The sequence below is a fragment of the Gymnoscopelus microlampas genome (genome assembly GCF_963454915.1).
Source record: "Gymnoscopelus microlampas genome assembly, chromosome: 2".
Taxonomy (NCBI): domain Eukaryota; kingdom Metazoa; phylum Chordata; class Actinopteri; order Myctophiformes; family Myctophidae; genus Gymnoscopelus; species Gymnoscopelus microlampas.
The window spans coordinates 49265394-49280545 of record NC_139939.1 but is presented as its reverse complement, the minus strand read 5'-3'; the positions used below and the strand labels follow the sequence as shown (position 1 = coordinate 49280545).

Below are 15152 nucleotides of genomic sequence, written 5' to 3'. Positions count from 1 at the left end.
TGTTGATGTGATGTGAGCTTGTAGATCTGCTATTTTCAAAAGTGTTTTATACATTTGAAAACTGGGTAATGGGACCATTTGTTTTGTTTTGGCTAGATGGAAAAGCATGAATAAATATATTTTATACATATGTATACAATTGTATTGTATATTGTGAATTATTGGATATTTCCATCTATGTAGTGAACTGTTTGTATGTATTGAATCTCACAATACTGAATGTATCTAATGTTACTCAACAGTGTCTTATAAAATCATAGGGTTTGGTCACTGTAAATAGTGAAGGACACTTAAAAGTCAATTACAAGTCAAAACAAACAAAAAAAGCCTAAATGTACATCAAACCCTGCAGCTTAAATGCTGGTTTAATATAATGTACTTATGTCATTGTCATCTCATGCCTATGCTGAACAGTTTGAAAATAAATGAAAAGTGGTCTCAATTCATTCTGAATTACCTCGGAAAAAAGCCCTCTGCCATACACTGTACACAGCTGATAAAGAGTGAGGCTACATTGAATAAAAATGTATGACATGGCTACAAAAATGTGGAGACTCAGGCCTACATCTCCCAATCAAGACAGGTACACAGCAGTACAGGACACAACATTGACCATATTCACACAGCATATTTCTCTTATGTATCTAAATAGTGGTAAGGTAAGAGAATGTAAGAGACAAATGCCTGCTGAGTCACTGGACGACCAAACAGTGGAGGTGAAGCAGTGCAAGACACTACTCTCTCCAAAGAGAGAGCAATGCAATTTCCTTAATGAATACACCACTTTGCTGCTGATAACTAAAGGACATGACTGACACTGTAAAAGTAGTCAAGATTTCATTTAACACAAACCAACTGTACTGTATTATGATGAAAGAGCACCAGTTATTGACCAGTGAACAAATAGAAACTGTAACTATCTGTGAAAAGCCGCTATTCATGTATGAATAACGGATTAAAAATGCATCCAATATTACAGCATCGCAAAGATCCTCATACACATCACAAAGTAAAATGGTCCACTCGACCATAGTGGCTCAAGTCAGCACCCTATGGTCTGCACCCTCTTTGACTTACAGACATTAAACTAGAGGCACGGGGTGGGCAGGCACAGATTGATTAGACAGTCCCATGTGTAAAGGACTGCACCTGAACTGACCTTTTCAAAAAACAAACAAAACAAAACAAGAACTGTGAACATTAGTGCCACCATAGTCCCACCAACTGGTCAATTGCCAGAATACATGATTGTTGGAGTAGTTACCAATTCTGAATTTGGTCAACTCCATTATCAGCTGAATTCAGGGAATATTTGACTGGAGCATCATCACACTGATGAATGATGATCACCACCACCACATATAAAAGCACATACATAGCCTACTTTAGTTTTCAAGTAATTGTTGACAATAACACAGCATACCGAGAGCAAGTGTGTAAAAAGAATGGGATCGTGCATGAATTCCTTCAAACAGTTTTACCAAGCTACGTAAAATATATCGATTGTGGGTTTTATTTTAACACACGCACATGCTTTGTAACAGAATTTGTTTTGTAAAAGAAGTATTTTACCCTGAACAACTGCTGGAACTGGGGAAGCAAGTAGGCCATCATGATTTTATGACATAGCCATGTTCTACACTACAGGATGAAATCAGACAACTGTGGGACTATTTTATCTTCTGCATTAAAATGTACCCAGCTCCCCTCTGTAGTACCATGACATCCATGAAGTCACCGGATGATTTTGATCAGTTTCACTACTTGAGCTTGATTGTAATAGTGCACTTGTTGCAATAACCACAGTTTGGATATCCCTGATGGTCTGAGTTCACCACTAACAATAACTATGTCTAGCCTTCTCCCAGTCATGTGAATTTACCTGAAAACTTGTGAAACTGTGAAATATTAAAAAAAGATGTGCTTAGTGGTAAAAAACACTTGGAATCAGATTTACCACAACACACACACTACAGTGAAAGTTTTAACTTAAGTCTCAAAAAGCGAGTCTCCATTAGAAATGTAAACTAAACGTATTCCCAAACAACAAATACCGCAAAAACACCAACATATATCCTAAAGCCTGTAGACCCCTAAACCTTGAAGATGAGGGAGGCTTGTGTCATCTTTCGGAGGAGGTGGCATCAAGGGGTGAAGTACATCTCTTTGGTCAACATCGACACGATGCACGGTATCTGCTTCTTGGCGTCGAATCCTGGTGAGTGGGAGGATGACTCGTACTCCACTGCCACCTTGTGGTTGACCCGTGTCATGATGTGCAGGAGCTCCAACTCACTGCTATATTTGCTGAGCATCTCGCAGAGCGACTCGATGAACCAAGACCCAGTCATTGTGTTCCTCCAGGAGTAGTAGCCTGTAGAGAGAGATATGGGACAGGACGACATTAATTGACTGAACCATTCTTTATTGGTCAAATAGAAAATTTCTGCCATGCAGACAGATGCCAGCATTGACTCTTTAAAAAGTGGCAATGCAAAGAATGATTGTTCACACATAATGGGAAAGCAAATGTATTTTCCTTGTAAAATAATGTTGCAAGTAAATAATGTCATCCCCAAAAATATTTTTGTATGTGCATCACACTTTTTTAAAGAATGTATGCTGCCGTTATTGATATATTAAACTATTGACTTATTCTAGGTTAGGATAGGTTTTTTATATCAAATTATTGACTTATTCATGTTTGCATGTTATTCTAACTAGCGTCCTATAATAAGATATAAAAGCAGTGGTGGTTTCACAGTTTGGCAGTGGTAGATCTCTCCAGCCTTGGCTGCTAAAAGCCAAGGCTGGAGCTGCTAAACTGCTAACCCCTGTAGGATATAAACACACATGGTCTTAAAATCACAAAATGTAGGCTATAGTACTAAATTAGCATAGGCCTACGATTTCACCTTCAGTAGGCCTACAGTGGCTAAATGCAAGAAGTTCAATGACTAAGGTTATGTTAGTCAATGTCAACCTCCCCTTGCCAAAGATATTTGATCAGGTAAATTTGTGCTGTGGGTCCCCACCCTGTTTTAGGCTGTCAACGTCCCATTGCCAAAGGTATTTGATCAGGTAAATTTGTGCTGTGGGGCCCCACCCTGCTTTAGGCTGGCTGGCACCTTTGTGGTATTTGCAATTAAATGTAGCCTTCTGTCTATATGCAGTTGCCTGTATGGGTGGGGCAGGAAGAGTTGAGAGATAGGTGTTATTGCCATGTGTGATACAAATGAAGACCAGTCTTTCGTGTGTTTATCTATGTTTATCAAACGGTTGGAAGTTGGAGGTGGGATTACAATATATTGAAACCATTGTGCCTTTGATGCTGAGAAGCCATTTGGTACCATGTGTATATAAGTCACAGACAGTCAGTGTGAGCTTGGAGTTCAATTGTGGTTGTTTTCCAATGCGATGCTGTGCTGCTGAATAGTAAGTTCTGCACTCCTTTTGATATCAAAAATATAATCGCTCATTCTTCTAAACTATGACCTGTTGTCTTGTTTGACTGAGTCCCCATTCAGATTTCCAGCACACTCTCTACTGAACCTTCTTTTAGCCTTGTGAAAGGAACAGCAAACAATGAAATAAGTTAGAATACCTAGGCCTGCACACCTAGGTATTGTCACGACCACTGTCCATGGTGCTGATCCTGCCCGGTGCCACAACGCATTCTCACCTCCTCCCTCAACATTCTGCTGTGTGAGAATGCAGTATAATCAACTCTCTGCCAATGATCCCGTGTGTTGTAGGCACCATCCATGCCAGCTAAAAATAACTGTCTGGGCTCAACTTCAGATCACCAAGTCTTGTATCGAGTATTCACAAAGTAAAATCGTACTGTTAATTTAACCAGTTGAAACTCTTGAGAGTGTGAAAATGTAACCAAATGGTCCATTTGGTTAAATGAACACTGATGATTTTACTGTGCAGCACAAGTATCTCCATGTGCACCACATCATTATTTTATGGCGGTGGTGACATGGATACTGCTGTTATTTTCATGCACATCAGGTTACCGTATTAAGAACCATACACACAGGAGCGGTTTGTTTTCCAGTGCAATTAATTTGACCCGAAAATAATTGTTCTTTAACTGGTGTTTGTGTCATGAGTACAGTCACACACAAATATTATGCGGCAATAATGCATAATTATGTTTTTTATTTTTAAACGAGTTTGATGTGTATGAATGAGACATCAACTATACGAACAGTTTGATGCAACAACAAAAAAAAACGCATTTTCTGCTCGTTTATTCATCACGCTCCCATTGTGTAAAGACCTTTACCACTAATACCACCCAAACCTTAAGACAAACAACTCCATACCCGGGACTGTGGAGTAGCCATAGAGGAAGTCTGCCTCCACTGGAATCTTGGTCGTGTCATCTGCTCCACTATCTGTCTCAATACCTGGGTCTAGCTCTGTTCCCCGGCAAGCCTACAAAACAACACACAAACACACAAAACATGAGGCAGGTATAGGTCCAAAATTATCCCTTTGCATTGGTGGTATCACTACGATGAAGAAGATAATGATAATAATGACAATAATGAAACATTCTCTCAAATGCAAATTTGAAGAAAGGAGATTTGCATTACCTGGATGAAGAACATTTTGGGCTTCCCCACCAGTGATTCGCAGCGGTCTCCTCTGAACAGTGATGTGAGGCTCCTGAGTTCTACTGGGCCATCGGTACCGTAGAACACACCTTCGTCTCCATGACTCAACATAACGCACACAAATGATGATGAACCACTGTGATCTGCCTTTGAAACTGACGAGGAGAGAACATTCGTTTTTTGTATTTCATTTTATTATTTTTTTGACAGAGTTCTATGAGAGTTCCAGGGTTATCAGTGCTATGAGGCACATGCTGCCATGTTGGCAAAGGGACAACAAAAAGGAGAGATTTCAATGTTTTCAGTACTTCATTTATGTACAGTACGATGGTACAGAGTTTAAATTACACTATAAAAAGGAATCATTTTTAGCGGCAGCGGATCCTGCACTATACCTGACTTTGTCCGTGTTCACCGTCAACGTTCTGATTGGTCAGACCCGTCAACGTTCTGATTGGTCAGACCAGTCAACGTTCTGATTGGTCAGACCCGTCAACGTTCTGATTGGTCAGACCCGTCAACAAAGTGATTGGTCAGACCCGTCAACAAAGTGATTGGTCAAGCTTCACGTGACACATGGCTATAAACACATTATAAACACATATCGATGACAAAATGTATCAAAGGCGCCGCTACCTTCACACAGGGTGTGATTTTTTTGTTAGCACTCTACCAACATGATAGTGAGTCACTTGCAACTACTCCAATACCCCTCTGCAAACATTATGTGACAAGTGACTATGGTAAGACTGCATCTGCCATTGCTTCTCTGTAAAAAGGAAATAATCTCTTGTTTCAAATGCAAAGATCAGTCGTTACAGGCTATTGATCTTTGCCTTTGTACAGCAATGCAAAGACGGATGCAGTCCACGAATGTAACTTCAGAGCCAAGTTTAGAATGTGATGTCATAGTAGGCATAGTAGGCATCTACAAGACAAGAATAATAACCACTTTATTAGTACTTACTGGTAGTCAAAACGTGTTTGATCTGGTCAACAGACTGGTCAGTGAACACCTTCACACCATAACCCAGTTTTCCAAACACCTTCATGACGTTGGCTGCATCCACATCCGTCCCATTCCGTTGATTCATACCTTTTGACAATGACAAGGGGGAACACTGGTTTGTTTCTTGGGAGACGTGGAATCATTTCTCAGTTCATTGTTATGCAAGTGCCTTATGTGTACTAAGGATGAGTGAGGATGGTATTCATCCTTGGCCTTATGTGTTAACAATCTGAATATTATTATTATATAATTATTATACTAAATTATTACTTACTTTGTTTTGACTGGATAGTCTGTAACATGGTATGTAATCATTACATTTAATATGTTGTATTTAAGGCCAATTTCTCAACAGGGAGCAGCCTAAAGGTCAGAGGGACCTTCTTGTGGCCAGAAGGTTGCCAGTTCAATCCCCCGGACCAGTAGGAAAAATCTGGGCAGGGAAGTGAATGAGCAATATCCACTTTTGTTTACCGACCTTTGAGCAAGCCACTTTGAGCGAGTCATCCAAGCTGCTCAGTGGCCACCTAAACTCGCATCACCAGTCTTTCCACCTCGGAGGAAAGCCTGGTATTCGTTACAAATGGCCCGTGTGATGCGGTCTAGGCCACGCCTACTGGAAAAGGAAATTCCTCTTTCCGGAAGTTGCGGTTCCGGTTTGGCGGAAATAAAGGCTAAAAAGCAGAACACCACTAGACTTTTACTTATTTCTCAAAATGTGTATTGCAAGATGTTCCGGTGGATTACTACATAAAGAACAAGTCAGACTCTAACCAACCACTGTACTAGACCACATAACATTTTCGGAATCTGGTCTCAAACTCGGCATGCGTTTCTCATACAGTCTAACCCTGAGTTGTGCAGAGCCAAATGGCAATTCAAACGGACGAACAGTGTCCGAGAACCAAAGAAATCATGGATACCCTTCGGCCTTGGCCTGAGAAAGAGGCAAAAACTCTCGACGGGTTGAAACAAGCGTGTGCAAATCGCGGGTTGTAAATCGCTTAAAATGTCAGCCTGTGGCTATGTTTTCCAAATGCAATCTTACGGGAGCAGTACTAAGCATGCGGACGGGGGTTGACTGGCCACAGGCATTTCAAGTGATTTAAACGCTTGTTTCAACCCGTCAGTTAGATTTTCCTTTCCGCTAAAAGTTAAAACATCTGAGAGCAGGGAGGTCGACCTTTACTTTTTGGATACGATGTGCGGAAAAGGGTAAGGATCATGCATAGTGAAAAATATTCGCAGATGCGTGGAACCTCATCTCTGAGCTTTACAGCGGAGGGAGAGGTTCCGATTGGAGCTAGGTGAATCCAAACTTTTGGTCCCACTGCAGAAGCTGATCGTAAAGACGTCCACCGATTTCAAATCAGCAAAGATTATCTAGCTAAAACAAGTTACCTGTTCTCCTATCAAAGTTCTTATTGTTGATGATGACACACTGGCCAATGCTGGGGTGTTGGAGGCTATATCTGAAGCTGCGAGACTTGGGCTTGGCATCCACTTCCATTGCCGCAGAGTTAGACGAAGCAGGCTCTGTTGATCTGAAGGAAAACACATCACAACCATGCCTTAATCAAGAGATCAACAGTGATTTTGCAGTGTCTCGTAAATCTTCACCATGATTACATGTAAAAGTAAATACAAACTAGAGAACATACTGTACAAAAATGGCTATTTATCAGAGTTCCACTTTCATTGTCCACAGTACGTATTTTGGGCCAAATGACAGACCAGATCAGACCAAGTCATGTCTAACACTGAAAGTGTTCATAGATTGTGGGTAACGTTAGAGGGATCAGAGAGTGTGAGAAGGTTTCAAGTTACAAGGGTTGGAACTCAAACCATAATGGGCGAGCTGCTATGGTAAAAGTACTCATCAGCAGAAGGTCCCATTTCACAAGTTTTCAAATGTATAAAAATCCTTGTATAAAAATGGCAGATCTACAAGCTCACAACGTGTTGTGAGCTTGTAGATCTGCTATTATCAAATAGGCAAAGTATATATATATATATATATATATATATATATATATATATATATATATATATATATATAGGGCTGAAGTGGTTGATGTATGTTTTGTAGTAATCTAAATCTACAAAGTAACTAGTAAATAACGTGTTCAAATAATTGTAGTGGAGTACAAGTCAAATATTTGCCTCTGAGATGTAGTGGAGTAGAAGTAAAAGTATTGAAAATTGGAAATACTCAAGTAAAGAAAAACATCAACTCAAAATGAACAGTACTTGAGTAGATATACTTTGTTACTTTACATCACTGGCTGATGCACTAGATGTTCAAGTAGTGCAATGTGTGTTAAAAAAAACTAAAAATCTAATCTTCATAAAACATGTGTCTGGGGAGATGAATAATGTATTAATAAAGCTAACGTAGCATAGCAGCATGCAATATTTAGTGTACAGTGTGGGTTTGGAATCGGGAAACGAATGCAAGAGAATAGACGGACCTTATCTTGGTCTCGCAGCAGGCGTTAGTTAGATAACACGTACTTAACAGATCTACAAGCTCACAACACGTCGCGTCCTCAATGCTTGGTGGGCTTGTAGATCTGCTATTTTCGGCAAACGACTAAACAATCTAGCGGCATAACAACAAAGATAAATCAACTTACTCTTGTCCATCGCCTCGCCTCGCATCTGCTTGGTCTTCTCCAGTTCTGCAGCCGTTTGACATGATTATAATTAAGCTAAATTAAACTATAGCGTTAAATAATGCAGTTATTATTAGAGCTAAAGTACTGTGTGTGTTCCTCTAGTAACTCTTTGTTGTCTGTTATGTCGTGTCGTCGCTTCCATCCGGACACATGATCCACACACACACACTGGAGTAAACACGTGATGACGTCACCGCTGAGTCACAGGCGGGGTTACGTTACGACAAAAAGGAGCGCTTGTTTTCAACCCCAAGCTAAGACCAGTGGTTCTCAAACTTTTTCATGTCAAGGACCTCCAAATTGAGTTACATTTTTATCTCTGGGACCCCCCAATCTACACTGCAGTATCATCAGTGTTAATGTAACTCTGAGGGTGTAAACAAACATTTGTACACTCTCAGAGTTACAGAACCTTAGGGGTCCATAATCCATTTGGTTCCGTATTAATAATTTGGCTGGGGACAACTTAGAACCCCTTCAAGGTCCCCTGGGGGTCCCCGGACCCCACTTTGAGAACCACTGCACTAGACTGTCATTTGAGAGACTGACTGACCATACTGGGGTTCAGTGGTTCCCTTAATGTCAAGGACCCCCTGATCTTTGAGTGTACAAATGGAACCAAATGGACCCGGGTCCATTTGGTTCCATTTGTACACTCACTGTCAGAGTTACAGGCCTGCGAGACTAAAGGCCAGACCGCACCAATGCAACTCCTTGTAATATGCAACTACTTGCAAATACTTGCAACCATTATCCCCCATGGCAGTTACAAGGAGTTGCTTTGGTGCAGTCTGACCTTAAAACTGTTTTGTTGCAAAGAGTTACGACTAGTTGCATTGGTGCAAACTGGTCTTAAGGGGGGTCCATTTGGAACCCCCTCAAGGGGGTCACTTATCCGGAGACTGAACTGACTGACAATGCAATGTCAATGCAATCAAGCTCCTTAATATTGAAGACACCCTCTGCTACTGTAAGTAGGATAATAATAAGTAAGTAAGCCTTGCCGAGACCTGAGGCCCATAGGGCAGGAGCCTATCTCCTGTTTCCTTAGCGTGAGGCAGCTTGATGTACAAGTGTACACCCCAGTCTATGGTGTACACCCCCTGGACATGACGCTAGTATGTCGCAGGGACATACCCCAATCCAACCCTTGATGCTGATCGAGTGCCAAGCAGGGAGGCACTGGGTCCCATTATTAGAGTCTTTGGTATGACCCGGCCGGGGATTGAACGCCGACCTCCCAGTCCCAGGGCGGACACTCAAACCACAAGGCCACTGAGCTGGTAGGATACTGTTCTGATAAGTGTCAAGGCCTCTGTCAGTAACCAGCTGCAGGTAGGCTATCTAAATATCCCATCACTATGATAACTAGGCTATTGCATTTGACCATGTTTTCAACAGTGGTGTGGGTAGGCTATTGGACCATTGTATTGGTTATGCTGCAAGTTCCATTGGTACAGTTCACTGCCAGTCACGAAACAGACGTTGTCAGTCTCCACTATCAAAAGTGTCAGGTTCTATATCAGACAAGACTATCCTATATATATATAAAAATTGGCTAATGGGAAGGCTATCTATAATCTATAGGCGGATGGGCGGACCACGTTCATGTCACTCTGACTCAGACCTAACCATACCCGATACGCCCATCTATAGGCCGCAGGACCACGGCTACGTCACTCAGACTCAAGCATAACCACAAACAAACCCAATACGATTGTCCATAACCACCAATCCGACCGATATGTCCATATATAGGCATATAAGGGACACAGATAGACTGGTACAACGTCTACTCTGAAAAGGCCCTCGACACTAAGACATATCGGTCGGATCGGCGGTGCAACGTAGGTGAGGGCCGCGTAGCAGCCTGAACTCTAGTTATAATGGTTATAATGTGTACATAATCTATCCTAAATATTCACAATATTTCGTGCATCGGGTGAGGTTGCAAGACAAGACACACAGCTAGAAGTAATGTTTGCTAATATCATATATCTACATATAGTGGCTCAGTATTTGTGGCACTAGTGTTTATGCAGACGTAGCTGACATACTAGTCTATTCGTTTTAAAATGTGTGGCATACTGGCATCGACACTATGGCACATTACGAGTCCATTAGTTTACATTTAGCGCTAAAAAAGAAAAACGACAAGCTCACAACGAAACACATTTGTGACGTGAGTGCTATTCAAGAAGGTTAGAACAGAAGGGCCCCCTCTATGCCCCAACAGTTTCATTGTGGGCATTATGACAAAAGTGTAATGCACATCAAACAATATTAAAAACATTATTTATGATTAACATACTGATGATTGCACTTGATATTTTTATATGGCAATGGTTGAAATTTCAGTTCCTTAGTTTATTTATTTTTCTCAGTTCTCTGTCTGCTGGAAATGTCTAGTCAAAGATGGATAGCACAATAGTTCTTTGATAAGACAACCTAATCAAACTTTTACTTGTTTAGACAGCCATGCAAACATATCAAAACAAATCCATACAAATAACACAGGGGAATCTGACTCACCATATAGTCATATAATAGGCTAACTCTAACTAATCTAGCTGGATGTCTGTGATGGCCTTAAAGGAGCTACACCATGAATTTAAAAAATAATAATAATATTTGATATCATATTGTTTATGTCCCTCAAACGTTTTTCAAAAGGTTTGAGCCTAAATCAAGCCTCAGATATACTCATTCCAACTAACTTCTCTCTGGCTTATAAAGCACTTACACCTGCAATACCACATTGTCCTGTTTGGCACGGGGCGCTATTGAGCCAGTTTGTATGCATGTCATGTCCTGGTTCTGTGTGGAAAAAGTAAAAAAAAAAAAAAAAGAAAAAATGTAAAAAAAAAAAAAAATGAAAAAAAAACATTTTTTTTTTGGGGGGGATTTTTTTTTGGGGGTTAGAACTGAAAAACGGGAGGAATTGTTCCCAGACGTGACGTAGGGTGGGGGAACAAATCTGACGGACTGTTTTCAGACCAATTTACATAAAAACCACAGATAGCCTATGAAAGCCTGCATGCTCGAAGTCTGGTATTTGTTGGAACAGAAGAGAGGTGGGGGAGACCAAAAACACACAAAAATGAAGAAAAAGTTAAAATTCATGGTGTAGACCCTTTAAAAAGGATCACATGTTCATTTTGCCCGGTGTCTTTCAGCACCATCTGGCAGGCAAAAGGCTTTATGTTCGGCTGGCATTTTGAATGGTTGATTTTCCTCCCAAATGTGCTTCTGCCCGGATGACATTGGCAGCTGTTGGCTTGGGCATCAAACCACCCATACTTGAACTGAAAGTCTTCTCCTACAGCTTGATTAAATCTCTCCTGTCCTTCTGTTTTGGAGAGGTATTCCCCATGGTAGTCACAGACCACTTCTCCCTTCTTGAAGTGTCATTACAAAAACTCCTGTGGAAAGAATGAAACAACATTAATGTGGTTTCCATGTGTATCAATTACAATTACTGCTTTACTGGCGGGGGCGACAATGTTCATACCTTCGCCTTTCGTGCCAGCATCCTTGATTTGCAGAGTTGGCCACTCTTGGGTCCTCACAAGATGTATGATCTCAGGATCCATTTCCGGGTCAACCCTTGGAGCTGGATCTTTCCATTTTTTCGAAACGGCAGTCGGAGATGGTTTGTTATGCGGCCATCGCTCTCCTATCATTGACTCCACCTTGCCGTGGAAGGTCTGCGTCTGGAGCCTTCAGCTGTCAAAGACATAGAGCATTTCATTTGTTTTTTGGTCATTCTTGTCCCCCGAGTGGCAAAGCATTTGAAACAAGAACAAAGGAAAGTTGTGACCAGGAATGTGATTAAACTTACACAAAACCTTTGCCGCCTGTATTTTTCGCTGCTCATAACACCAGGCGTGATACACTTGGTCGCCATGAATGACGCTCAACAAAACCGGCCTCCTCCCGTTCCCTCTTGGTAGGCGGTTTCCCATCCAATGACACTGGAAAGGAGGTGAGGAAATGTTGGGCGGATGTGCTTTCACCTTCACCCTCATTGCCAGTCTTTGCTCTGCAAGATTGATGAAAGTTTTCCTGGATATTACACACTGACGGCAACACCTTTGGCAGCAGTATTTGGGGATTTATTTTCAGAGAAAAATGATACACATACCAAGTCCCTATGAACTGTCATTGTAATTCCACCCAAAAAAACATAAACGTTGCATTTTGGTCAGTTGGATAACTTACGTTCTTGTCCCCGTCAGTGAGGAAGGCAGCTTCTGTGTTTCGATCTCGGTCAGACACCCTGAACGTCCACACATCTGCCTCCCCCCTTCTCGTATACCAGTATCCCACTCAGTCACCTTCGAATCAATGAAGAAGCAGAATCTTGAATTATTATGATGACACTTACTCACAAAGACGGGAAAAGTAGGCAAGTTTGATAAATATATCTTACTGTGAATGCCTCGACTGATACCGGCTTCTTCATGTGTTTCAGGAGCACGATTGCCTGGTAGAAACGCCTTTAGTGTTGCATGTCTGCTGCATCGCAGGCGTCTCCATCCCCCAGTCCTCGCCTTTTACCTTCAAGCATGCCCCTCTCAAGTGAGCGGGAAGCTGATCGCAGGACTTTCCGCACAGCAAGTACTGCACGACGCGTTTGTCTGGGTCTCTCGTTGGCGCCATTGCACAATATCTGAAAAGGGTTTCAAAACAAAGGACATTGTTACGTGGCATGGCAACCAAGAACCAATTTCCAAAGCAATTGTAAAAACTATATAATTAATTATTAAACAAATCATAATAAGTATCAGTTTTCATTCATTGATCATTCATTACATTATTGTTAGTGCTATTGTAATTCTAGTCCAAGTCTCATACAGCGCATGACTAGGGATAAGATTTTCCAAGGCAATTGTAATAATAATAATGTAATTAATAATTAACAATTATTATTATTGAATCAAGAACTATAGTGTTATTAATAAACCTCTTGTGAGCCTCATACACTGCATGGCATCAGAGTGAGAACAGAAAGAAAGAACAGTCAACTTACCCTGATATCCTGATTGATCCTGGCCGGGATTAATCGACACAAATTCTCGCAGCCTAAGTGTGGTTCTCTGGTGTGGTTGTTTGGTTCATGGTTGTGCTTCTCTTGACCACTCCCCCTCCTAATTGAAAGATTGGCTTGTCATTAGTCGAATTGGCAATCGTCAGCCCACCTGTCAGACCCAAAGTACACTAGGTGGCCCTGACTTTGAGGAAAATATCATTGCCCGGATCGTCGTGCGGGGCCTGTCCTGGCCTACCACAGTCAAGAAGTACTCGGAGCATGGTATATGCCATGGCCTGCCGAAATGGTGACTAGGATGCACGGCCAAGGACCATGGGAGGGTGACCTGCACCTAAAGTACTATATGGTACTCTCCTGTATTGCAATGGTGCAGGCACAAGTATACGTGAAGTATCCGCTTCTCCGGCAGTTCATTCGTGACGAGTTGCCGGCAGACGCCATTGCCCGCATGCAAAGCATGAGGCTGCTCTCTTCTCACCTACTGAATGTTAACTACCCTGGCCTGACTCTGTACAAGTTGGGGGAGGGGATTCCATGCAAGTCCCCGCCCGGAGCCCCACAGGTGAGGCTGCCATTAGACGTTATAATGCTTAAAAACAGAACAAACCCATCTGTGTTTGTTCTGTTTACTGTTTGTCTGTAGATTGTTTATTTATGTGTTACACTGTATTGATGTAACGCCACAATTTCCCTTTCCCGGGGATAAGTAAAGCATATCTCATCTCATTTCATCTCAGGTGCAGGTGCATGGGGCCACCAACCGGCACCCAAGTATTTCCTTCCAAGGAATGTTTTGCTGATGTAAAGTTTTAAAACTAAATAAAGATAAAGCCCCCCCCCCAAAAAAAAATGTATATGCTGCACATTTCTCTGAACCTTTCACCAAATACCTCAGTAGGTCAGTTCACTTTTTCTTTTCAAACCAGGTGAACATAATGGTAAAAGTTTACTGCACCAAATTGGAGAAATCTCACTTCACAATCACCTAAAATGTTTTCAGTAAATTGTCAATTATCTGTGACTGTGATCATACAGATTGTAATGCATTCACCAAATCATGCATGGCCCTTTCCCTAAAGAATTACAACAGGAATAATCAAGTCCACAGATTTTCACTTCATCACCACTTTAATGTCATGATTGTTATATGATTCTGTTATTGTCTCAATAACTGGCCACACAAAAAAAGTCTCCATTAAAGATCAATTAATGAACCGTCAGCCAGCAACATGAATTTTAATGGTTATTAGAGGCAGTGCCATCAATGAAGTTATTCTCATGACTCATGTTTTCTCAGTTTCCAGAGTTATCCTGTTTCCATTTATCAAGTATGAGTCTAAAATGTTGTGATCATTATGTTTGAAATAGTGTTGGAGGTAAACTGTTCCAGTTGTACTCATTTATCAAAATGAGAATATTGTCCTAAAGGTAAATTGCTGCTTTAATTTTAGGACTATTCATTTGTGGAAAATAAAATAAACAAATCGCTACACTGCATGAGAAACTTTTAATGGAAAGATGCAAAAGGGGCATGGGAAAGGCAAGAAACAAAAGGAAGGACAAAAACAATGCACACGCACAAAAAAAGAAAACAAAATCATAAAATGTTGTAGGTACAGTTAAAATCAGTAACAACTAAAAATAACCAAATATAACAGGAATAATTAAATTAAAAAGAGAAACAAACAAGTCAGACAAAGGTCGGTAATAATAACAGTTCATGATTACATTGTTGAAACCATAATTCAGATTCCAGTGATCTTAAACAGTCCTGGAGTCCTGGA

General features: G+C 41.1%; 1 protein-coding gene across 1 annotated transcript; it reads right to left on the bottom strand.

Annotated features, from left to right (window-relative positions):
* Positions 1–333: 333 nt before the first annotated feature.
* On the bottom strand, positions 334–8469 carry casp3a (caspase 3, apoptosis-related cysteine peptidase a). Its single transcript, XM_084042803.1, has 6 exons — positions 8274–8469; positions 7039–7181; positions 5596–5724; positions 4608–4783; positions 4335–4446; positions 334–2374 (listed from the first exon to the last, which is right to left on the bottom strand). Exons 1-6 carry the CDS (start codon positions 8333–8335, stop codon positions 2145–2147), a joined length of 852 nt encoding a protein of 283 aa, XP_083898929.1. The 5' UTR covers positions 8336–8469; the 3' UTR covers positions 334–2144.
* Positions 8470–15152: the final 6683 nt, after the last annotated feature.

Excerpts from the sequence above, each read along its gene's own strand:
- casp3a (XM_084042803.1), bottom strand. The coding sequence starts at position 8,335 with ATGTCAAACGGCTGCAGAACTGGAGAAGACCAAGCAGATGCGAGGCGA. Across the intron at positions 7,182-8,273 it reads AGGCGAGGCGATGGACAAGA|ATCAACAGAGCCTGCTTCGT; the intron begins GTAAGTTGATTT and ends GTTTTCCTTCAG. Across the intron at positions 2,375-4,334 it reads TGGCTACTCCACAGTCCCGG|GCTACTACTCCTGGAGGAAC; the intron begins GTATGGAGTTGT and ends CTCTCTCTACAG.